Source organism: Vicugna pacos, chromosome 10 (assembly GCF_048564905.1).
Source record: "Vicugna pacos chromosome 10, VicPac4, whole genome shotgun sequence".
Taxonomy (NCBI): domain Eukaryota; kingdom Metazoa; phylum Chordata; class Mammalia; order Artiodactyla; family Camelidae; genus Vicugna; species Vicugna pacos.
This window is the reverse complement of record NC_132996.1, coordinates 26,639,574-26,664,911: the sequence shown is the minus strand read 5'-3', so window position 1 is coordinate 26,664,911 and position 25,338 is coordinate 26,639,574. Positions and strand designations below refer to the sequence as shown.

Below are 25,338 nucleotides of genomic sequence, written 5' to 3'. Positions count from 1 at the left end.
CCTGTGTCCACAGACTTTCCTAATCTGAGCATTTAATATGGATGGAATTATGCAGTATGGGGTATTTCATGACTGGCTTTCACCTTAGCACAATGTTTTCCAGGTTCTTCCTTGTTGTAGCATGTATCAGTACTTCATTCCTATTTATGGCTGGATAATATTCCATTGTTTAGATAGACCACATTTTTAATCTGTTCATCAGTTAATGGACATGTGGGTTATTTTCACTTTTTGTCTACTTTGAATAATGCTGATTTGAACAATTGTGTACAAAATTTTGTGTGGACATAGGTCTTTATTCTCTTGGGTATAAACCTATGAGTGAAATTGTTGGATAGTAACTCTATGTTTAATCATCTGAGAAACAGCCAGACTGCTTTCCAAAGTGCCTGCATCATTTCCCATTCCAACCAGCAGTGTATGAGGGTTCTGGTTTTTCTACATCTTTGTCAGCTCTTGTTACTGTCTCTCTTTTTGATTATAGCCATCCTAGTGGGTATAAAGTAGTATCTTATTGTGGTTTTGATTTACATTTTCCTAATGACTAGTAATGTTGAGCATATTTTCATGTGCTTATTGGCCATTTGTATATCTTTGGAGCAATATCTATTCATATCTTTTGCCCATTTTTAAATAGGGTTATTTGTCTTTTTATTATTGAGTTGTCATTTACATATGAAATCTAGTATGCGTTTGGGAGGGGCCTGTGAGATTATGCTGTCTCTGACTGTGGAGCTGACCTCTTAGAAATAGCTTATACTTGGAGGGCATTATGCTAAGTGAAGTAAGTCAGAGAAAGACAAATACTATATGATATCACTTATATGTGGAATATAAAAAAATATAACAAACTAGTGAATGTAACAAAAAAGAAGTAGATTCACAGATATAGAGAACAAACTAGTGCTTACCAGTGGGGAGTAGGGGCAATTTAGGGGTGGGGGACAGGAGGCACAAACTGTTGGGTGTAAGACTGAAGAATGTGTTGTACAACATGGAGACCGTAGCCAATATTTTGTAATAACTGTAAATGGAAAGTAACTTGGGTCTTCTAGTTCTCACTAAACAACTGATTCTATTCTCTATTTCTTAACCCCAACCAGTGATCTTTTTCTTTTTTTTTAATTTTGGTTAAAAGGAAGAAAAAACTACATAACATAAAATTTACCATCCTAATAATTTTAAAGTGTGTAGTTCAGTAGTATTAAATATATTCATACTTTGTGCAACTAGTCTCCAGAGTTTTCTCATCTTGTATAACTGAAACTCTATACCCATTTAACAACTCCCCTTTTTGCCCAGCTCCTAGCCCCTGATAATCACCATTGTACTTGTTTCTGTGAATTTCATTATACTTTAGATACCTCATATAAGTGGAATCATAGTATTTGTTATCATTAGTGATCAATACAAATCAAATCAAATGCAAATTAAAATCATAATGAAATATCACTTTGTACCCATTAAGGTGTCTACTATTTAAAAAAAACAAAATAACAAGTATTGGCAAGGACATGGAGAAATTGCAACCCTTGTGCTCTGTTGGGGGGATTACAGAATGGTACAACTGCTATCAAAAACAGTATGGCAGTTACTCAAAAAATTAAAAATAGAACTATCTTATGATCCAACAATCTCACTGCTGGGTATATAGCCAAAAGAAGTGAAAGCAGAGTCTTGAATAAATATTTGTATATGTTTATAGTAGCTGATCTTTTTCTTACTCAGTGATGTTGAGCACCTTTTCATGTACTTATTGGCTGTTTGTATTTCTTTTTTGGAGAAATGTCTGTTCAAGTCCTTTGCCCATTTTTAAATGAGGTTATTTGATTTTTTTGTTGTTGAGTTATAGGACTTTTTAATATATTCTGGATATTAACTCTTTATCAGATATATGAGTTGCAAATATTTTCTCCCATTTAGTAGTATGCGTTTTCACTCTATTGATTGAGTTCTTTGATGCATAAAATTTTTAAGTTTAGTGTAGTCCATTTATCTATTTTTTACTTTAATTGCCTATTCTTTTGGTGTCATAACCAAGAAATCATTGCTAAGTCAACCAATAAATCATTGCTAAATCCAATGTCGTGAAAAGTTTCATGAAACTGCTGCTAGAAGTTTTATAGTTGTAGGTTCTTATATTTAGGTTTTAATCCATTTGAGTTAAGTTTTGTATATGTTCCAACTTCATTGTTTTGCATGTGGATATCCAGTTTTCCCAACACCATTTGTTGAAAAGACTATCCTTTCTTTCCCCATTGAGTCATCTCAGTATCATTATCAAAGATCATTTGACCATATTATATGAGGGTTTATTTTCTGGGCCCTGGAGTTTATTCCATTGCTCTGTTTTTGGCTGTCTTTGTACCAGTACTCTGCTATTTTGATTACTGTAATTTGTGCGTGTGTTTTTGTTTTGTTTAGCTTTAACAACAAAAATGTATTGTCTCACAATTCTCAGGGCTAGAAGTCTGAGATCAAGATGTCAGCAGGGTTGGTCTCTTCTGAGTACTGTGAGGGAAGAATCTATTCCAGGTCTCTCTCCTTGGCTTATAAATGGCCATTTTCTTTCTATGTCTTCATATCATCTTCCTTCTTTATGTGTCTGTCCAAGATCCCTCTTCTTCTTTTTTTTTTTATTAAAGTGTAGTTCATTAACAAAATTATATTAGTTTCAGGTATGTAATGTATTTTGAAATCAGAGCGTGAGTCCTCCAATTTTGTTCTTCTTTAAAATTGTTTTGGATGTTTGAGGGTTCCTTAAGATTCCATGTGAATTTTAGGATGAATTTTTCTACTTTTGCAAAAAATGCCATTGGGGTTTCATAGGGATTGTGTTAAATATGCAGATTTCTTGGTTTTTTTTTTTTACATTTTTTATTGATTTATAATCATTTTACAGTGTTGTGTCAAATTCCAGTGTTCAGCACAATTTTTCAGTCATTCATGGACATATACACACTCATTGCCACATTTTTTTCTCTGTGATTTATCATAACATTTTGTGTATATTTCCCTGTGCTATACAGTGTAATCTTGTTTATCTATTCTACAATTTTGAAATATGCAGATTTCTTTGGGTAGTATGGACATGTTAACCATTCAGTGATCTTTAACACAATAGGTGCTGTCTCATATTCACTTCTAGATTTTCATATTATAGTTGATGCAGTATTCCAATTGTTTATTTAAGTTATAATATTTCAAATTTTTAATGATAAAGAAAAGTATAGAGAACCTTTTATTTGTTCAGCTTGTATTTTATGAGTGCATACTCTGTGCCTGTCAACTTCATATCGAGATTTAACAGATAATGACATTTTTGTCATATTTGTGTCAGATTTACTTTTTTAAATTACTGTTGCAGGAACATTATATCATTGTCATAAATCAAAATAAAAATGCTTTACCAACAAATCAACATATTGTCAGTTTTCCCTTCCAGTTCTTTCTCAAAGTATACCATATTTTTCCAGCAGTAATCCTAACTTAAATGACATGTTGTACTGTTTCTTTCACTTAATATTATATAAGTATTTTTCCTATACTGTAGTATATTTTTTGCAGTTTTTTTTTTGATGATGTATTATTTTTGTCAAATGGATATAAATACGAGAAGCTCAATCTTGGCTCTACCATTTAAGTTCATGATCTTAAGAAAGTTTCCTAAGTTCACTGAAAGTAATAGAAATAAAAAGTAAACGTCTAATTATCTAAACATGGAAACTATAACAATAACCTATGTCACAAGACTGTTAACAAGGATTAAATGTATATTAAAATGTCTGGGGCATGATAACCCCTTAGTAAGTGCTAGTTTCTTCCCCTTTCCTTTTCCCAGGGACCTAGTTTTTATCTTGTTCCACCAGGGGATGCCCTCAGAGACTCAGAACTTGCTCTTATTCCTCCAGACCAAGAAAGACCATCCATATACTTGGAGAATTGAACTGGCAAAAACAGAAAAATACTGGGATGGCTGGTTCCGAGGCTTATCCAATCTCTTTCTTAGTTGTCCTATTCCTAAATTGCTGCTCTTGGCTGGTAAGTATGTATGTGTATGTATTAATCAGCTTGGGCTGCCATAGCAAAATACCATAGATTGTGTGGCTTAGTCAACAAATTAAATTTTTCACAGTTCTGCAGGCTGGAAGTCTGAGAGCAGGGTTCCAGCCTGGTCAGGTTCTGCTTAGAGCTTTCTTATTGGCTTGCAAACAACCGTCTCCTCACTGTGTCCTTACATGGCAGAGAAGGCGAGAGCAATCTCTGGTGTTTATTCTTAAAAGGACACTAATCCTGTCATATGAGGGCCCTACCCTTATGACCATATTTAACCTTAATTACTTCCTCATTTAACCATAATTACTTCCATCTCTTCAAATATGGTCACACTGTGAATTAGGACATCATCATATAAATTTGGGAGGGACACAGTTCAGTCCATAGCAGTGGTATATTGTCATCTGAATATGTCTTTGTTAAAACTGCTTACCAAATGGGTAACGACTTCCAAAGTGAAGTACCATTCTCACTCATTTGTGCCCTTTCTTCTCCATATGCCAACTCCCTAAACCCAAGTGGAAACATCCACCTAGGATGGCCTAATTCTGGCCTGGCCTCTGTACCTGGTCAAGCCCAAGTCCTTCTCCTTGAGTGGTATAAGGACATTCTTAGTATAATGGAAATAAAAGTAAAACCCTGTTTTCAGAAACCAGTTAAAACAAGCAAAGTGACTACAGGGAGACTCAGCCTATAAAGCTTCATGTGATGAGAATATACCCTCAGGGAGTTAGGATTGGCATTAACACGAATTGAGAATGTCATCATGTTTACAAATTTGTAACGATTTTTACTTCATACTTGAACAACAAAGCCTGTTTCATATAGCCTTTTCTAGGAAGCTACTTATGGATTCACTTATTTGTTCTAGGTGTTGATAGATTGGATAAAGATCTGACTATTGGCCAAATGCAAGGTAAGTCATGAAGAAATTATGTCCCTAGGTCCCCTGAGGGCAGAGAAATGGGCTGACTCATGTGGAAATCAATGTTCTAAGATGGTGAGACGCAGCTGAGAGAGCACAAGCTTTAGAGTTAGACCCAGATTTGACATTCACCTCTGCTTACCCACCATATGATTATGGGCAAGTATTTCCCTTTTCTGAACTTTAGTTTGGTTTTTCTCCAACTGAAAATAGGACTAATACTACCACATATGCCTCAGAGTTGTAAGGATTAAAGTGAGGCAATTATAAACTATAAAGGGGCATTACAAACTATAAAGTATTCCATACAGATATATAATATTGTGAAAGGAGGTATTCTGAATACCGATCAGTATTTTTATTATTGTTAGAATTCTTAGGAAAGGGAAAGGCCCAAGATAATCCAGATACAAAAAGGTATAATCTCTTTTTAGAAGACGGCATAATGAGATGGTAAAAGCAAGGGCTCTGAGATTGGGAGAACTGGGTTTGAGTACTGCTTCTTTCCTACTAATTTTTTTACCCTGGGCAAGTTACTTGACCTGCCTTAGCTTTAGTTTTCTCAATCTATAAAATGAGAAAATTGATGGCAACCTCACAAGGATTGCGAGGTATAATGAGTAGGAAAGTGACATGTTGTGCTCAGGTCCAGGTTTGTTGGCTAGATGACTGTGGAAGCAGTAGAACCAGTTTCATAGAAGCTCTTGGTTTAGTACAGATGAAAGGCTTGGTGAAGGTAAAGTCAATGGGCATTGGCAACATTGGGTTATAGGAAGAAGAGGTGCCAACTTCAATGGCAAGTTTTCAGGCTTAAGCAAATTCTGTTCTTGACTTTCCTTCTTTTCTACTTACTCTCCCTGGGCAATCTCACGTCTCCTGTTTACATCCTGATAACTCCCAGAGCTAAACATCTGACTCAAACATCTCTCCTGAGCTCCACACCTGGTCCATGTATCAAACCTGCTGGAAATCTCTACTTGGATGTTTCTTGGGTCCCTCAAACTGTTCTTTTAGCTCTCCTCAAGCTCTCCATAGAGAAGGGGGCTATATTCCTTGATAATAGTTGTTTAGAGGCTCCTGAATGATTTATTGAACTCTGGCCCAAGACCTTCATCCCCTTCCCTTCCCCCAACTACATAGTGTCCTGAGGCCTTGAGCAGGACCATGGGCTGGGGCTATGTGATTTTTATGGCACTGATATTGGTAATTCTGAGCTTAGACATTTTTCCTTGAATTCAATCAAGCAGACCTTTTCTCAGCACTCTTTCTGTATAAAACATATGCTTGATGCTGGCCCACAGAGGAATCAGACATGACCCTGATTGTATCTGAAAGCAGTTAATCTCAATTGAAACAGTATTTGGAACCAGTGTTGATCACCAGCCTTGGAAGCAGATAGTCCTGGGTTTGAATCACTCTTACTGGTTTTTTGGCCTGAATGAATTACTAATTTCTTTCATTCTGAGTTTCTTCATCTATAAAATGGAGATAATGAAATATCTCAATACAATTGCATATTGGGGAAGTAAGATAAATGATGGCTTCATTGTGTCCAGGAGGCACTCACAATTCCTCATTAGTTGCCCCCACTGTATCCCCAGTAAGGATTATGCCATAACCACCTTCTCTTTCAGAGCATCCCATGAGTATGTATAGAGAGTAAATGGCTGGGATGAGGGATGACTTAAAACAAAAGGAGATGTCTAAGTCAGTATAGATTCCAAACCACAGTCTTCCCAGCACTGTGTTTAAACCAGCTGAATTAGTTATTGAATCCTAGAAACCCAGCATTCATTCATAGTGCAACTTTGGTGAGTAACTTAGGCTCGCTGAACCTAAAGTTCCTTATCTGTAAGATTGCTGGGGGTGGAGGGGTGGAAATATGCCCACTTCATACAATAATTGTGAGGATTATGCATGATTATGTTATTCTATGTGTACTGGGCACAGTGATGTTAGGATGTGTGAGTTCTCCCTGATTCCTTATACCCACTCTTCCAAAGAAGAATGAAAAATGCATCTCTAGTCTTCAAGGCCAGGGTGGTTTGAGTTGTAAGCTTGATCAGGTTATTTGCTCAATCGTTCAGTCATCCAAGTCTTATTGAGCACTTACTCAATGTCTAGCCCTGCGTTGTGCCCTATTAAGAATATAGAGCAAGGAATGATACTAACCCTATTCTTATGGAAATGACACTCCTGGGGAGGCAAGCACCAGTGGCATATAGTTAATAGCTTAAGAACAAGAGGGGCACAAGCTGCTGTGTGTTTGGATCAAAATGCATTACATTAGGAGATACAAGGGAGAGACTCGGCTAGAACACCAAGAGGCAGCTTACTGTAAGAGGAGGAGCATAAGCTGTATCTTACTGGGTAGGATGGTCTTATAGTTCCTCTGCTAACTAATTAAGCGGCCTTGGAAAAATCACTTCACTAATCATGGCCTCAGTTTCATCATCTCAAAAAAGAATTTCAGTATTTGTTCTGCTTAATTTTATAGGGTGAATTTGAGAAGCAATGTAAAAAATGGATAGATAAGTATTTTGAAATTTTTTTAAAGCACTGTGTAACTGGGGTAAGAATCACAGAATGTGATAGCCAGAAGGACTTCCAGAGCTTACTCCCTTATTTGTAAATGGAGATACTGAGGCTCTGAGAATTTGCTCTCTCTACCTATGGGAGCTCTGGGTCCCATACTCTTTAGTCTGCTTAAAGGTCTTGCTTTATCAGTCATCTCTGTTGACTCTTAATAGCTATCATGTTAGTTGTGAGCTTACAGTGTTCTGTAAGACAGTGTGAGAAAGTGCTTAGTACTGTGTCTGGCACATAGTTAAGTATTCAAATGGTAACTTATTATTGTAATAATAAATCTAAAAATCCTTAAAATAGCTTACAAACCGTTGACAGTATGGTCCCTGTTTACCTCTCCAGCCTCACTGTTAACTCTGGTCTTCATGAGCATCAGAATTTTTCTTTCCAGGAGTAAATACCATTTTGTCTTCCTTTTCTTTGTGTATGCTATTTTTTTCTGTGTGGGAAGCCTTCTTGGATTCCTGTTTGATTGCAAAGCCACCTTCCTGTGTTCTTTCAGTTCCATGTGCTCAGTGTTATCATAGGAACTACATACTGCATTAAATTACTGGTTTTTATGTTTTGCTCTCCCACTAGACTATAGTGCAAACAGGAACTGTTTCTTCCTGTGTCTGGCCCAAAGTAAATGCACACTAAATAGTTGCAGAAGGAAAAAGTGAAGGGAAAATGATTTGCTCAAAGTTACAATTTCAAGTATTACTATCTTCTTCAAAGACTTGGTAATTGGGTCCAGAGTGTGGGTGGGAGTGGGATGGGGGATGGCAAGGTCCTGGCCTCCTGGAGTCACCTCTGAGGCTGCAGAGATGGTAAGGATAGGGCTGGTTTAGTCCCTGAGATGGCTTTGGCTTGTTTCTTCCCCAGGAAAATTCCAGATGCAGGTCCTACCCCAGTGTGGCCACGCAGTCCATGAGGATGCTCCAGACAAGGTGAGTCTGGTGCTTGATGACTCTAAAAGGACTACTGTAAGGGTAACCTTGGATCTCACAGAAGATAGAACAAGCCTCTGAGTCAGCCTGTGTTGTCCGCAGCAGCTGCTGTGGGGCCTACTTTTCCATTACCACTGAAATCCAGATGGAAGAAGGGATAATTGGGGTAGAAACTGCTCCCTAAACCACAGTCACAGTTAAGAATTAATATCCTCCTATAGGAAAAATGTGCTTTGTAACTCTAAGGGGATAAATAAGCCTTCACATCATTCCTGTTGACTTCTCTGGAGCCATCCCTGGCAAAGATGATAGGGGAAGAGTCTCTTATCCCTACCAGGACCCAGGTCCTTTTGATTTCAAGCTTCCCAGACACATGGGACCCATGAATCCACTGTAGAGCCTGGTCTTCCAACAGAAGCCCACAGAACGTCCATGGCTGAGCCCCCACTGCTACCCTTCCCATGGCCTGGAGTATCTCTCCCTTTTCCAGGTAGCTGAAGCTGTTGCCACTTTCCTGATCCGGCATAGATTTGCAGAGCCCATCGGTGGATTCCAGTGGTAAGTACAAAGGTTGAAGGAGCCCAGCAGTGCTGGCCAACTCCAACAAAGAGATATTTGCTGGTTGTAAATGATATTGTAAGGTTGTAAATATCTCTGCCTGGTTTGGGTCACCATTCCTTTCTTCTTCCTCCTCATCACTGAGCCCAGTGTGTGTATTTCTGCAAAGCCATGGTTGGTTGTTGCTGTGTGCTCTGGTCCAGTAGATTGCTGCTGAGCAGACATTAAATTGTGCCTAGTTCCTTACCCCCATTGTGATGTGATCATCTTCTTGAGATGCCCCTTCCTGTGGAGGCTGGGATGGGAATCCATCCTTTTCCAGGCTCTTGAAGAAGTTCCGTATGCCATCTCCTGCTCTCCTGTTGAGGAAGGCAGGGCAGGCCTTGAAGGCTGTGTAGAGATCTGGAGCATGGTTTCCAGCCTCAGCACTATTAATGTTTGGGGCCAGTAATCTTTTGTGGTGGGGGCTGTTCTATGCATTTAACACAGATGTTTACAACATTCCTGGCCTTTACATACTAGAAGCCAGTAGCACCCCCAACACACACAGTCATTATAAGCAAAAATGTTTCTAGTTTTTACCAAGTGTCTCAAGGGAGGCAAAGTCATTCCCAGATGAGAACTGCTGGGTCTAAAAGGAAAAAGGATGCCTTTCATTGTAGGAAGCTCTTTGTCTGATTAGGGAGACGCAGTTGGTCTCTTTGTTGAGGAGGAGGAAGAAGAGACTTGGTGACCCAAACCACATGGTCCTGGCCCCACCTCATCTGTGCTACAGAAGTCTTCTGATCCTCAGAGAGTCCACAAGCCTAGTGGAGAGTCACACCTGCCAGTTGAAAAGTCTCTTATCTGATTTTGGTGAGGGTCTAAGGGAACTTGTTCCCCACCCTCCGGAAGTTTGAAGAAGAAGAAATGTTGAAGAAAAAGAAATGGTTTCTGTGTTACAGAGTTCTGAATGCCAGGGCCTGGGAGGTGAGAATGACAAGGCAGGGAAAGTACTGGAAATGAGGACAGGAGCCTGGTACAGAGAACAACACAAGTGATTCCCTCATGCCAAACTACTCCTCAAGCAGCTGACCATTGATGAATCCAGGAATCAACAGTAAAGATTTAATTTCTCCTAATAACCAGTTTTTGGGGCCCCTGGCCCATTTGGATCCTTGATCAAGTCAGCAGTACACTGAGAGCAGACTCTGTGTTTAGCCCTGAAGAGGTGATTGAGATCTGCAAGGACCTTGATGATTGTTAGGGAGGGCTTCCTGGAGGAGACAGGGTAAACAGGGGAAAAGCTAGTGACAGTCACATTTGTCTTCCTTTCTCTTTCTACTCTTCACAGTGTGTTTCCTGGCTGTTAGTGACCTGCTATCCATCCCTCCCTCAACATTGAGCTCTGTTGTAAATACATCGCACCAGAGGCCACTGTGATGCCGCTGTCTCCTCACCATCCTGCCCGACCATGTGACACCGGCTCCCTATAGACGGGCATCCCCAGATGTACCAACCCTTTTGTGTATTCCTGCCAAAAGCATTGTGTTCCAGGGCCTTTGACCAACATCAGCCTCCGCAGGCTAAGGCTCCCTAGCCTCTATCCCTTTCCAGTTCAGGGGTAGCCCCTGCCTGTTCTCCCTGCCTTGCCTAAGGTGAAGCCATCAGAACTGCCGCCCTGGGCCCCTGTTCCTAGCATTAGGCAATGTACCTGGGTTCAGATGTTTCTCCAGGCTCAGGGACCTCCATTCCTTGAGATTGTTCTTGCCATGGTCCTGCCCTACCTTACAGGATGGACCATGTGCAGGGTGGTCCTTATTTTTCCCTTTCAAATAAAACACCAGTAGGGTACCTTTTTATCCCAGTCTTACTATTCTAGGCTTGGAAGATCCAGAGAAGCCAGGATCCCACCCTTAGGTACAGGAAAGTGTAGTGGATAGCATCGCAAGAAACCAGCCTGAAAATCAGGTCCAGCCAGTCCAAGCACATGACTTCCCATCTGGGGAGAGCCCACTGTCCCACTCCCACGTGTCTGGGCACCTGCCCTGGGCTGAAACCAGGCTGCTCCAGGGGCCTCTTGAGACTTCACTTGCCACGGAGCAGCCCAGGTTGAATACAGCCCATGCACAAAGCCACGGACTAGAGCCCATGGAGTTGTTTTTAAAAAGCAAATTTAACCATTTTCATAATTGGTCCCTGGAGATGTGCAGAGTGCCCACTTGCCTCTTCTAAACCCACAGCTTATCTTAGCGATTTGTGGTATTCATTCCACTCTTCATAGAAACAGTACAGCCCAGCATCCTCAATCTTTGCCTTCTTCCAGCTGCCTCATCAAAGCATTGCGGCCTCCCCCTGCTGCCCAGGCACGCCATTTCCAAGGGCAGAGAGGGGCAGTCTCCAGCAGCCCATCTCTTCTGTGACTGTCTTAGGTGATGCATAGCTCCCTCCACCTTTCCACCCAACAACCTCCTACCCCTGTCCTGCTGCAGGGTCCGGATCCTGGGACCTTCTTTGTGTCTTTGTTAATTTATGACCTTGTTTAAAGAAAATAAATATCCCCCAACCTTTATCTATCTGGTCTTTCTCTATGGAGTTGTCCTTATTTTTGTTGATCTGGGGGCACGGGATAGTTTATTGGATTTAGTCACCATAGAGCTCCGAAAAACCTTTCCTACAGCCTATCAACATCTTATGCTCTGCCTGCTTCCCAGATCCAGAATGCCCAGTGGAATGGACAGAGCCAGCCTCCACTGCAGCCAGAGACTGGATTTCAGTCTCATCTCTTCCAGTTATTTTCTGTGTTGACTTTGACCCAGAACAGGACAGTCTATGCACTGGCCACATGACGTCAGATACTCAGGGCTTCACATCTGCCAGCACCCAAACTTTGTTCACAACCTAGATCATCTCCTGAACTCTAGACACTTAAGTCCGTCCGCTTCTTCATCTCTCTCTCAGATGACCAGAAGCCACTCATATTGACCATTCCTAAACTGAACTCACCTTCCCCCTAAAACTTTTTCTTCCCCCCATTATTCCTAGCTCAGTAGTAGTAGGTACCACCATCTCTCCATGTGTCCAAACCAGGCAGCCAAAGCACCCTAGCTGGCTCCTTCTCTTACATCCATATCCAGTCTGCCATCAAACCCTGTCTATTCTCTGTTCTGTATCCCCTCTTCTTTGCCACAGTCCCTCCCCTGGTTATTCTCTACTTCTGTTGGGTCCTCTTCCTAGTAGGCTTTGGAGCCAGGCTACCTCATTTAGAACCTAAGGCCCATCCTTGACTGGCTGTGTGAGATAGCTGTGTACTTCTTTGTGCTGCAGTTTCCTCATCTGAAAAGTGGAGCTCAATAGTATTTACCCCACAGGGTTGTGAGGACTACAAAAGTGAATATAAGTTAACAGGGTTTCCCAGTAACTGAAGCAGAGTAGGCACTTTATAAATAGTTCCTAACATGTCACTCCCATATTATACTTATGACCTTCTTTACTCAAAGTGGTCTGTGGGCCAGTAGCATCAGTATCTGGAAGATTTTGTTCCTACCCCAGACCTATTGAGTCAGTACTGATGTACATTCCAACAAGCACATTAATTCTGAGACGTTCTGGTTTAGATGTTCACTAAATTATTTCTCAGTAAATCGTGAGTCCCTAGCAGAGAAGAAAAGTGCCTTTTGTGTGATCTGCACCCCCACAACCAAGCCCTTTGGGTGGGCAGGGGCAGGCCAAGGTCTCTGCTGGGCTCTGAGTCCTCTGTTCACAAGGGGGCAGCATGGTCAAATGTATGCTTTTCGGGGTCCACATCAGCCACTTCTGTTCACCAGGCAAGTCATACCTGTCATTAAAGTTTGAGCATCAGCTAATTCATAGCAACCCTATGAGGTAAGTGATGTTTTCCTTTTACAGATAGACATCAGATCGAAATTTATATAGCTCAGAAGTGGTCATGTCAGAATTCAAACCTAGGTTGTTTTCTCTTCATGCTGCCTCCTAGACAGTAAAGGGGACTCTGAGCAGAGGTCATTTTGGTACAGATACCAGACTTAGAAGAGCAAGAGGATGATGACCAGGCTTGATGGATGGAGACTGAGAATGAATGAAACGTTCATTGAGCTTTGTGTTAGATACTGTGCTAGTCACCTACATCTTTATCCTTTGTATCCTTGTGAGGAAGTATAGGCATTATTATCTCCAATTTATCTTTCATTGTTATTTTTTAAGTTCACATAAATTATTTTTAATTGAAGTATAGTTGATTTACAATGTTGTGTTAGTTTCAAGTGTACAGCAAAGTGATTCAGTTATGCATATTTATACCTATTCTTTTTCAGATTCTTTTCTATTATAGGTTATTATAAGATGTTGAATGTAGTTCCCTGTGGTATACAGTAGGTCCTTGTTGTTTATCTATTTTATATATAGTAATGTGTATCAGTTAATCCTAAACTCCTAATTTATCTCTCCCCCCCGCCCTTTCCCCTCTGGTAATCATAGTTTGTTTTCTATGTCTGTGAGTCTATTTTTGGTTTGTAAATAAAATTTGTATCTTTTTTTAGATTTCACATATGAGATATCATATGATATTTGTCTTTCTCTAGCTGACTTACTTCACTTAGTATGATAATCTGTAGGTCCATCCATGTTACTGCCAATGGTATTATTTCATTCTTTTTATGGCTGAGTAATATTCCATTATGTATATGTACCACATCTTCTTTATCCATTCTTCTGTCGATGGAGATTCAGGTTGTTTCCATGTCTTGGCTGTTGTAAATAGTGCTGCTATGAACATTGGGGTGCATTTGTCTTTTTGAATTAGAGTTTTTGTCTTTTCCAGATATATGCCCAGAATTGGGATTGCTGGATCATATGGTAACTTTTTTTTTTTTTTGTAACTCTATTTTTAGTTTTAAAAGGAACCTCCATACTGTTCTCCACAGTGGCTGCACCAATTTACATTCCCACCAACAGTGTAGAAGGGTTCCCTTTTTTGCATACCCTCTCCAGCATTCATTGTTTGTGCTCTTTTTGATGATGGGCATTCTGACCAGTGTTTTGATTTGCATTTCTCTGTTAATTAGTGATGTGTTGCATCTTTTCATATGCCTGTTGGCCATCTGCATGTCTTCTTTGAAGAAATGTCTATTTAGGTCTTCTGCCCATTTTTTGATTGGGTTGGTTTGTTTGTTTTTATATTAAGCTGTATGAATTGTTTGTATAATTTGGGAACTAATCCTTTGTCTGTCATATAATTTGCAAATATTTTCTTCCAGTCCATAGGTTGTCCTTTCATTTCGTTTATGGTTTTGTTTACTGTGCAAAAGCCTTTAAGTTTAATTAGGTCCCATCTGTTTATTTTTGCTTTTATTTCTATTACTCTAGGAGACAAATCTAAAAAAAATATTGCTGTGATTTATGTCAGAGTGTTCTGCCTGTTTTCCTCTAGGCATTTTATAGTATCCACCAGTCTTATATTTAGGTCTGTATTCTATTTTTAATTTCTTTTTGTATATGGTGTTAGAGAATGTTCTAATTTCATTCTTTTACATGTAGCTGTCCAGTTTTCCCCCAATTTAAAGGCAAGGAAGCTGAATTTCAGAGATGTGAAATGACTTGCCCACAGACATGGCTGCGAGGTGGCAGCATCTTTGAACCTTCTACTGTACCCCAGCAGAGAAAAGACTGTTCATGTATGTTCACACAACGTATCTTTAAGGAGCACCTACTATGTGTTGGATGTAACAACATCCTTGTGAAGCCTACAGATCAGCACTCCAAACTCAGAAGAGAATAAAACAGACCCTTGGACCCTTTAAATGAAGGATTTCTACAGAGCCAGAAGGAACATATTTGGGTCAAACTAGAGGCCATTCTGTCAGACACGCACACTAAAGAATGTCCAAGGAAAACTCCCCAAAAGAAGAAGGTAGGCAAACGTTGGGAGTAGACACAGATCTAATGGCGGGGGGAATGTCTTGAGATTGAGAGGATGCGAAGGCATGAGGAAAGTTGGGCATAACTTGTTGGTGTTTCCCTCTTCTAAACCTACCGTTATGAGCATTTATATGCTGATTAAGCAAACCTGAGCACTTTATTTGTGCCTAGCCTCCAGTGGACTTTGGAGACAGAGATAAATGAATAATGAGGCCCTTCAAATGAGCTCATAGTCTAGATAGACCATTACAGAAACTGACTACATTGTCCAAAGGGAGGGAGACAACTATACCTTTTTGGAAACTAGCCAGGGATGGATTCACAAAGTAAGTAGCATTTAAGTTGAGCTTTGAAGTATCATGACAAGGCGGAGGTAGAGAAGGAAGGCAAGTATATTGCAGGGAGAGGGGACAGCATGCACAAGCCCAGGAGACTTGAAAGTCAGTCTGATACAGCTGGAGGATTAGTATGGTTAGTATGGCTGGAGTAGAAGCTGTGACAGGAGAGGCAGCAGGAGACAGGATATAAAGGCCTTGAGTGGTAAGATGGCGAGTTGTCAGAAGTTAAGGAAAGCCACTCTGGTATCCATATAGATGGACTGGCAGGCACCAGACTAGAGGCAGGGACAGCAGTAAACAGGCAGTGGTAGTCCAGGTAAAAGGCAAAGGTATACTTAACTAGGACAGTGGCTGCAGAGATGAGAGATGGAGAAAGGCTCGATATTTCAGAGGTGGAATGAATAAGACAAACTGATTTGGACAGTGAGGAGCCAAAGACCCTTAAGTTGTCATCAAGGGCCTATCATCAGAACTGGAGGTGGGGAGTTAAAAAGTGAAGACTTTTAACTAGGGAAAAGCAAGAAGACAGTCTACAGCAGGAGTGGAGAAAGCAAACAGCAGTCCTACTCTTCCCTGCAGGGACTGTGTTTTGTTTGTAATCTTCGAGCCAACTCTTCTCCTGCCCCAGCTGGCTGCCCCATCAGCGGCCAGTGTCAACACATTCTCCGTCTGGGTCCAGGGCTCAGAAAGTTATGTAAACGCAGGAGGCTCCCATATTCCTAGAGCTGGCTTCCTCTCCCAGCAGTTTGCTCGAAAACCCCAGCCTGTAGCCAGGCAAAACCTTGGAAGCTGAGACTAGCCAAGTAGCTGGCCTCTTACAGGTGGATGGAGGGAACAGTTAACTGGGTAGTTAACTGAGTGATGATCGATGATGATACCACATATCAATGGCTAATCAAATGTAAACTTAGAATAACTGACACAATGCACTATATACCATTTACAAAGCACACTTACAGCCTTTTGAGACCTCACAACTCCATGGAGGTTGTAGGGCAAATTAGTAGTGCCATCCTACAGATGAGGAAATGAGAGCTCTGCTGAAGAAAGTGATTTGCCCAAGGTCACACAATAGCACAATCTGGACTAGGGCTCAGGTCACCAGACTCCCAGACCAGTGCATGTCTTGTCACTCCCGAAGATTCTGGGAAAGAGACAAGGGGTGAGCCAGGTTTGTGAAGAAGATTAGGGCCTGGTGACAGGATACATGCTCCAAGCTCAGTTCAGCCACTTATCAGCTGGGTGACCTTTGGCACATCACTTTGTTTAGAACTTCAGGTTCTTCACTGAAAAAATTAATAATCCTTAATTCATAAGGTGTCATAAGGGTTAAATGAAACTGAGTATACAAATAGGTGCTTCCTGCAGTGTTGGGATGAAGAGCAGAAAATACCATGGTGCTAAGAACAAGTGGGATGAATTCATCCTGATTGGGACTCTCAGAGGTAGGGGACACCAAGGCAAAAGCCTTAGATCCGAGGTCCATTGGTTCCCCACTCAGCTCTACCAAGTAGGGCTGCTCTCAGGCAGAACAGAATTAGTTTGATTTGATTTGCAGTGCCAGTCAAGGACTGTAAACCCTTCTCTGGACTAGGAACGTCCTTCTCAAATATTTAGCAGCTTTTTAACTGCAATAAAATATTCATAATATAGTATTTATTATTTTAACCATTTGTACATATATGATTCAGTGGCATTAATTACATTCATAATACTGTGTACCCATCACCACTTACACTCAAAATGTTTCATCTTCCCCAGCATAAATGCTGTACCTACCAAACAGTTCTTCCTTTCGCCCTCTCCCCAGCCCCTGGAAACCTCTAATTTACTTTCTGTCTCTGTGAATTTGCCTATTCCAGGTACCTTATGTAAGTGGAATCATAGAATATTTATTCTTCTGTGTCTGGCTTTTCACTTAGCATAATTCAAGATCCATCTGTGTTAAAGCATATATCAAAATTTCATTCCTCTTTGTGGCTGAATAGTATTCCATTGCATGTATATGCCACAATTTGTTTATCCATTCATCTGTTGTTGGGCTGTTTCCACCTTTTGACTGTTGTGAATAATGCTGCTATGAACGTGGGTGTGTAAATATTTATTTTGAGTCCCTGCTTTCAATTATTTTGGATATATAAGAAGTGTTAACTTTTTGAGGAACTGACAAACCATTTTCCACAGGAGCTGCATTTTACATTCCTATTAGCAATGTATGAGGGTTCCGATTTCTCCACATCCTCTCCAACACTTGTTATTTTCATCTTTAAAAAAATTATAGCCATACTAGTCACTGTGAGGTGGTACCTCACTGTGTTTCTCTAGTTTTTGCATTCCAAGTCAGCCAGATGTGGAGGAAGAGGGTGAGCGGGCTGATCCTGGGCAGAACCCTACAGGGGGCTCTGGAATCAGGCATGTGGGCTGATGCTGGCTGGCCCAGGCACTGGAGGCTTGCCTTGCTTGTCCCTAGGCCTGCAACCCAAGAGCCCAGGGAGCTGAGAGGGAGGAAGGCTTTCTCTGGCCTCAGGCACCAGAGGGCTGACGAGGCTCAGCGGTGACCAGAGAGAGAACTGACTGAGCAGAGGCAGCAGCATAGACTGCCTTGCTCCTCCATGATGAGCCCACTAACAATTCCTATTTCCTTTTTTTGTTGCAAGAGAGTTAAAAATAGAAATTCCAGAGCTCTAGAACCTGGAGAGCATTGTGAGAGTTCCTAGGCTGATGGTATCCCCTAGGGGACTATGTGTAATTTTTAAAAGAATATTTGATAAAATTTTTGAATTGGTAGAGGGGAAAAAAATCTGTTTTCTGAAACAGATTGAAAAACACAAAGAGAAAATCTTCTCTCTTGGGTTATGTATTCAAATTTTGAAGACTAGAGAAATTTTTAGGTTTATCAAAAGAAAGTGAGTTTGAGAAACATTCATCTAAGGACTCATTATACACCTGTGAGTTAGGGAGATAAGCTCCCACATCTCTGTAACACACACACACACACACACACACACACACACACACGAACCTCCTTCTCTTTCAAGGCCTAAATCACATGTCACATGAGCCCATTATACCAGAGATGAAGTGGTGCCCCTTCGAGCTCTTGTAAGATGTTGCCTGTCTTCTTTCCACTAGTCTGGTCATTGTGTGGATTTTCTTCTCTAGGAGCTCTTCAAGGACAGTCAGTCGGAGTCATCCTAGCAACTCCAGCCCCAGCAAAGGGCTTGGCACAGAGGCAACATCAGTAAAGCTTAGTTGAATGAATGAGTGACAGCCACACATGAAATCTGTGCCCATGAAAACACCATCAACGGTTGGTTGATTCTTTTCTGTTCTGTCTGCCCACTGTGCTCCTCTTCCAAGAAGCATGATCTCTGAGCTGGGAAATCTGCCTTCTAGTCTTAGCTACGCCACTGACACACTATGTAGCTGTGGACAAGTCATTTCACCTTTCTGGGCCAGAGAAAGTAACTGCTATCCTCTGGTCCCATAAGATGATAAGCAGATGGACAGGAGGCATGATGGTCATTATTTTTAGTTATGCTCCATCTCAAAATGTGGTGAGAGATAATTTGGGAGTTTAAGATTTGCAAATGTTAGCCACTATATATAAAAATAGATTTTAAAAAAAAGCTTTTTCTGTGTAGCACAGGGAACTATATTCAGTATCTTGTAATAACCTTTATAAGGTTATTACATGTATATGCAAGACTGGGCCATTGAGATGTATACCAGAAATTGACACAATGTAACTAACTGTACTTCAATTAAAAAAAAAATGTGGTGAGAAAGACAGTAGTTATCTGTGGGGATCCATCTGATCCATGACCTTAAATCCTTAGCCAGATAGACACCTCATTCCTTTGAGATTATATTTTATTTCACCAGGGGCTACCCATTCCAAAAGCAGTAGGCTCTTGGCAGGGACAAAGGAACCTCTGTCACTCAGACCTTAGGGGAAGCAGGCCTATCAAGCATTTGATGGGAAGGGTCATGTTACCAAGGTAGGGACTAAAAGAGGATGGGGCAGAGAGAAAGAAGGGAAAGAGGCAGGCTCTGCTTCCTATGGGGGCTCTGCTTCCTAGTGGGAGAAAGTTGTGGGGATCCCAAGGTGAAGAAGAGAGAAAAGTTCAGAGAGAAATGTTAGAAGCAGCTGATGGTGGGAGACCTCCCTAGCTCCATATCCAGCTCTGCTTCTAGCTTTGTGAACTTAAGGGATTCTTTTCTTTGAGCCTCCTTTTCCTCCCTCACCAAAATAATTGTTGTGAACAAGATAAGGGAGACAAAATAACTGGCACAGAGGAGGCATGTTTGTCTCCTCCCTTAGCTGATTGCCTAGTTTTGCTGAATGTTTGGCAGTCTGCAGGCAAATGTCCCTATGTCCCCATGACACTCCCTCTCCTTTGGCTTCTCCCAGCCAGAGTGGCCAAGGCCCCCAAACACGGGACTCTGAATGGTTCCATGAAAGGGCAGTTTGTGCTGGCTGCCCTTGGCATTGCTGGACAAGGACCCCCCCCCCCCCCCAAAATCAACTTCCTCTTCCCAGACAGCTCTCCTTGCCCCCTTGTGTGTGAATAGGGGACAGGTGAGGTGGCAGCTGCTCCCTGCCCTCTATAGGCATATTCTTACTTTTATATATATATATTTTTTTTTTCATTGAAGTATAGTCAGTTTACAATGTTGTGTCAATTTCAGTGTACAGCACAATGCTTCGGTCATACATGAACATATATTCATTTCATATTCTTTTTCACCATAAGTTACAAGATATTAAATATAGTTCCCTGTGCTATACAATATATATATATATACATATATATATACAATATATATATATATACAATATAAACTTGTTGTTTATCATTTTATATATATTAGTATCTGCAAATCTCACAATCTCAATTTATCCCTCCTCACCCTCTTTCTCCCCTGGTAACAATAAGTTTAAATGTCTGTTTTTGTTTGATAAATAAGTTCGTCCTTTTTTTTAGATTCCACATATAAGTGACATATGGTGTTTTTCTTTCTCTTTCTGGCTTACTTCACTTAGAATGACCATCTCCAGGTCTATCCATGTTGCTGCAAATGGCATTGTTTTATTCTTTTTTATGGATGAGTAGGATTCCATTGTATAAATATATCACAGCTTCTTTATCCATTCATCTGTCGATGGGCATTTAGGTTGTTTCCATGTCTTGGCTATTGTAAATAGAGCATGTATCTTTTTGAATTAAGGTTCCCTCTGGATATTTGCCCAGGAGTGGGACTGCTGGATCATGTAAGTCTATTTTCAGTCTTTTGAGGAATCTCCATACTGTTTTCCATAACTGCTGCACCAGACTACATTCCCACCAGCAGTGTAGGAGGGCTTCCTTTTCTCCAACACCCTCTCCAGCATTTGTCATTTGTGGACTTTTGAATGATGGCCATTCTGACTGATGTGAGGTATTACCTCATTGTAGTTTTGATTTGCATTTCTCTGACAATATTAGTGATACTGAGCATTTTCCCATGTGCTTATTAGCCATTTGTATGTCTTCATTGGAGAACTCCTTGTTTAGGTCTTCTGCCCATTTTTGCTTTGGGTCGTTTTTTTTTTTTTCTTAAGTTGTATGAGCTGTTCATATATTCTGGAAAGTAAGCCCTTGTCAGTCTCATCTTTTGCAAATATTTTGTCCCATTTTACATGTCTTTTTGTCTTGCTTATGGTTTCCTTTGCTGTGCAAAATCTTGTAAGTTTGATGGGGTCCTATCTATTTATGCTTTTATTTTTACTGCCTGGGTAGACTTTACAGGCATAGTCTTTCTTTCGATTGTGTTCCTGGGGCCACAACATGGAAGCTCTCTCATCCCACTCTAGCCACAGGTTTCCCCTTTCTCCCAGCTCCTGTGATCCTTACAGTGAGCAGCTCACAGCTTTCTATTTGATTATATCAAATTCTCTATTCTTATATTGGCATGTGCTAATTTTGCCTTAAGGGCAGTGAACAGGCCTCCTCATTTTATTGGATTTCCATGGGGCACCTAGCATGGGGCTTGTCACACAAAAGGTGTTCTCTGTACATCTGTGGAATTGAGGTGATTCACTTACATAAGCCAGGAATACCTACACATGACAGGGCTCTTAGCCATTAAACATTAGAGGCATAGAGGATAGACCTTTTCAATGCCTGAGAAACGGCTGGAGAATCCTCTCAAAAATTGTTGCCTCCAAAAGATATTACTGCCAATGGGAGCAAAGCAACTACAACAAAATAACATGTAGTGTAGACTACGAGGGCTAGTTAAGATCTTTGGAGACAGACAGACCTGGATTTGAATCCTGCCTTTGCCGCTTTATAGCTATGTAACCTCAGGCAAGTTACACATTCTCTGCCTCAGTTTCTCTCACCTATAAAATGGAGATCATAGTATCTATCTCATCGTGAGGACTGAAGGAGATAAGTGCACCTCAGTTCTTAGCACAGTGCCTGGCCAATAGTAAATGGTAAATACAGTACCAGTGACAATGATAATCGTCATTAACATAAAGTATATTCCATGGATTGAAGCTGGCGAGCAATACATAGTGCAATACCAGGAGGCCAGGTTGGACAAAGCTGTTAGAAAAAAGGGTTGAAGAACAGTGCAAGAAAGAAAGAAACAAAATTATAAATAAGCTATGCACCAATCCACAGTCAGTCCTATTTAGAAATAGCTACCTACCCACTAAGTGTGCTTGGGGCCTTACAAACACACCACTTTCTAGCAGGACTAGTCAGAGTTTCTGAGGCATGGAGACTGGTGCAGATATAAAAGAATAAGGCCTTTCGACTCTATAGTTGTGGTGCAATTGAGGCACATGGCTTTGAAAACCAATGAGTGGAAGAGCAGCGTGAGGGAGACAGAAGACCAGGCCCTCAGGCCAAGCTCTTCCATGTAACCCCAGGCAAACCACTGACCATTGCGGGCCTTGCTTTCCACACAACCTGCTCTCCTTTCCTCCTTCGGTAGGTGAGGTTCAAGCGAAGGAGGGCTAAAGTGTTTCAGAAACTAGCATGCTGGCCAAAAGTAGGGTGGTTCTATTCATAGCTCTAGGGACCCTCATTTCCCCCTGTTTGCATGGCCCTGCCTCTCCTTCTGTGCCTCTCCAGACCCTTTCCAGACCCTTCCCATCTTTGAGACTTGGTCAGTCTCTCCTTCTCATGAAGTCTGTGGGGGGCCTTTTACTGCCTTGCCCTGTATCCACCTGTGGCTACATTGTCTTGTGATGATTTGAGGGTCTGGGCAGGGTCAGCATCTAATTCTCTTCCCCATTCCTGGTGCTGGCAAGGGCCTGGCATTGAGTTGGCACCTTGGCAATGTGATTTGAATAAACATATGAAGCCATTCCAACTACCCTAAGCCACTGTGAGCCCTTCTGCTCTTGATTGCAGCATTCAAGAATTCACCTCGTAATGCATGCAACATCTTCACATCGTGCTTAACTAACATTAATTCTGGATGGATTTGTCTTATCCCCCTACTGGCTGTCAGCACCCAGGGACCGCATCCTGTGCCCCCATCACCCTCACAGCACGCTTGGACCTGGGGAGTGTTCGGTACAGAGCTGTTGCTTCATTTGGAGCCAGACAGTTCTTGGGGCTTAGTCACCTGGTCAAGATGTTTGATAATTGCTGCATCTGTCTCAGACATCATGAAAATAGTGGTTCAACACACAAGGTTTACAGCCAGACAGTTGGACCTGGTCAAGCTACCTAACTCTCTAAATCTACCTCCTTATCTGTAAAATGGGGATAATAAGTATACTGACCTTATGGGGTTGGGATGAGCATTAAATAATGGCTACATGTGAACCCTTAGCATGGTCCCCATCACAAGATAAACTCACCAAGTTCGCCATTGCTCTTATTATCTCAGACCAACCCTGCAATTCTGAGAATGCTGGCTCTGATCTCCACAGCTGTGAAGAAAGGGGAGCAGTGTTGCCCACAGGACAGTAGCATTCTGTCCCAGGCCGTTCCTCTGGCACTGGGGGAGACAGGTCATCGTATGTCCACTGAAGGCTAACATGCACCCCAAAATATGTCACTTTGGTATATTGATTATTTTGAGCAGTAAGTAGTTGAAAAATAACAAATGCAGGAAGGGCCTTTCCCCATATGCCTGAAGACAGATGCTCCAAAAGGAACTCAGCTGTCAGAAATCCCCTCCTTGAGGGTTTCACCAACCAAGAAAGATTTACTCTTACCACAGGAGAGACTACAAGTCAACACAACACCTAGACAAACTGTCACCAACTATCATATATCCCATCTCTGGGCCCATTCTATGAGTGCACTCATCATTCCTAAAAATCCCCCCTTCACCTGCCCTATTAAGATGGTATTTCATTTTGGAGAGGGTATGGAGAAAAGGGAACCCTCCTACACTGTTGGTGGGAATGTAGTTTGGTGCAGCCACTATGGAGAACAGTGTGGAAATTACTTAAAAAACTAAAAATAGACTTACCATATGATCCAGCAATCCCAATCCTGGATATATGTCCAGAGAAAACTAATTCAAAAAGATACATGAACCCTAATGTTCATAGCAGCACTGTTTACAATAGCCAAGACATGGAAACAGCCTAAAAGTCCATCAGCAGAGGAATAAAGATGATGTGGTATATATACAATGTAATATTACTCAACCACAAAAAAGAATGAAATAATGCCATTTGTAACAACACGGATGGACCTGGAGATTGTCGTTCTAAGTAAAATAAACCAGAAAGAGAAAGAAAAATACCATATGTTATCACTTATATGTGGAATCTAAAAAAATTAAACAAATTATTTACAAAACAGAAACAGACTCACAGACATAGAAAACAAACATGGTCACTGGGGGAAAAAGAGGATGGGGAGGGATAAATTGGGAGTTTGGGATTTGAAGGTACAAGCTATTATATATAAAATAGATAAACAGCAACTTCCCACTGTGTAGCACAGGGAACCCAATTCAATACCTCGTAATAGCCTATAATGAAAAAATATGAAAAGGAATATATATAGTACAACTGAATCACTATGCTGTACGTCAGAAATTAACACAACATTGTAAATCAACTGTACTTCAATTAAAAAAAAAATGGTAGTTCATCCTGAGCTCTAAGCCACCTCAGAGAGTTACTCATTTTACCCTGGGTATCTCCCATGTATACATGATATATACATGTTAATAAACTTCTGTTTTCCTCCTCTTAATATGTTTTTTATTACAGAGGTTTTGGCTAAGAACTCAGAAGGGTAGAGGGAAAAGTATTTTTCCTCCCTTACATGACAGTAGCTTGGTAAGAGGGTTTCCAGAATCCTGATGCACTCTGGAAATACTGGGGATATGAGCAGGTGCTCATGGAAGCTCTGCAGGAAGCTGGATATCAGTGCATCAGAACCTTTTCCTTGGGGGCCACAGAGCTCTGGGAAGCAGAAATACTGAAGTGCATGGTGCAGGAAGGGAGCGGAAGCAGCACAGCACCTAAGCACCTAGTCCTTTACCGGTGTGGCTTCTTTGTGACAAGACAAATGCCCCAGCCCCTATTGAGGGACCTGAGCCAAGTCACCTGGAATGTTCCCTTTGCACAAGTGCTCAAATATTAGTGACTTATCATTGCAGCCTTAGCTCATGCTAGTCCTGCTGCTGGGCAATGCTTCTCCTCATCAGACTCTGCCTATAAAAATTCTACCTGTCCTCCAAAGTGCAGCTCAAAGGAGGCCTTATTCATTTATCCAAAAATATTTGCTGAATGCCTCCTTATTTGAAACAGACCTTTTTCTGGGGATACCAAGAGGAATAAGGAGTGCAGGCAGCCAGGCAAATAAACAAATATTGAAATTCAGTGAGATGGGGGCTACCGTAGAGGCATTTACAAAGTAGAGAGGGGTCTTAAAGCACTCACCGTGCAGGGAAAGCAAGTGACCACAATTAAACAAATTAAGAAAGTCATTTGAGAAAAAAGTTAGGAAGAAAATAAAGTTGGTTAATGTGAATGAAAGGGGCTAGAAATTTGGGT

The 25,338-nt window shown here is 41.2% G+C and overlaps 1 protein-coding gene across 2 annotated transcripts in view; it reads left to right on the top strand.

Annotated features, from left to right (window-relative positions):
- Positions 1-11,605, top strand: part of PPME1 (protein phosphatase methylesterase 1) — a 60,706-nt gene extending 49,101 nt beyond the window's left edge. Inside the window, exons 10-14 of one of the 2 annotated variants that reach the window (XM_006203339.4) lie at positions 3,912-4,041; positions 4,928-4,972; positions 8,432-8,496; positions 8,987-9,054; positions 10,388-11,605. In XM_006203339.4, coding sequence (XP_006203401.1) covers positions 3,912-4,041; positions 4,928-4,972; positions 8,432-8,496; positions 8,987-9,054; positions 10,388-10,406 — 327 coding nt within the window. In that variant the 3' untranslated portion in view covers positions 10,407-11,605. Of the gene's footprint in view, positions 1-3,869; positions 4,042-4,927; positions 4,973-8,431; positions 8,497-8,986; positions 9,055-10,387 lie in introns of both variants that reach the window. The other variant, XM_031681342.2, reaches the window with a different exon arrangement.
- The last annotated feature ends 13,733 nt before the right edge of the window (positions 11,606-25,338 follow it).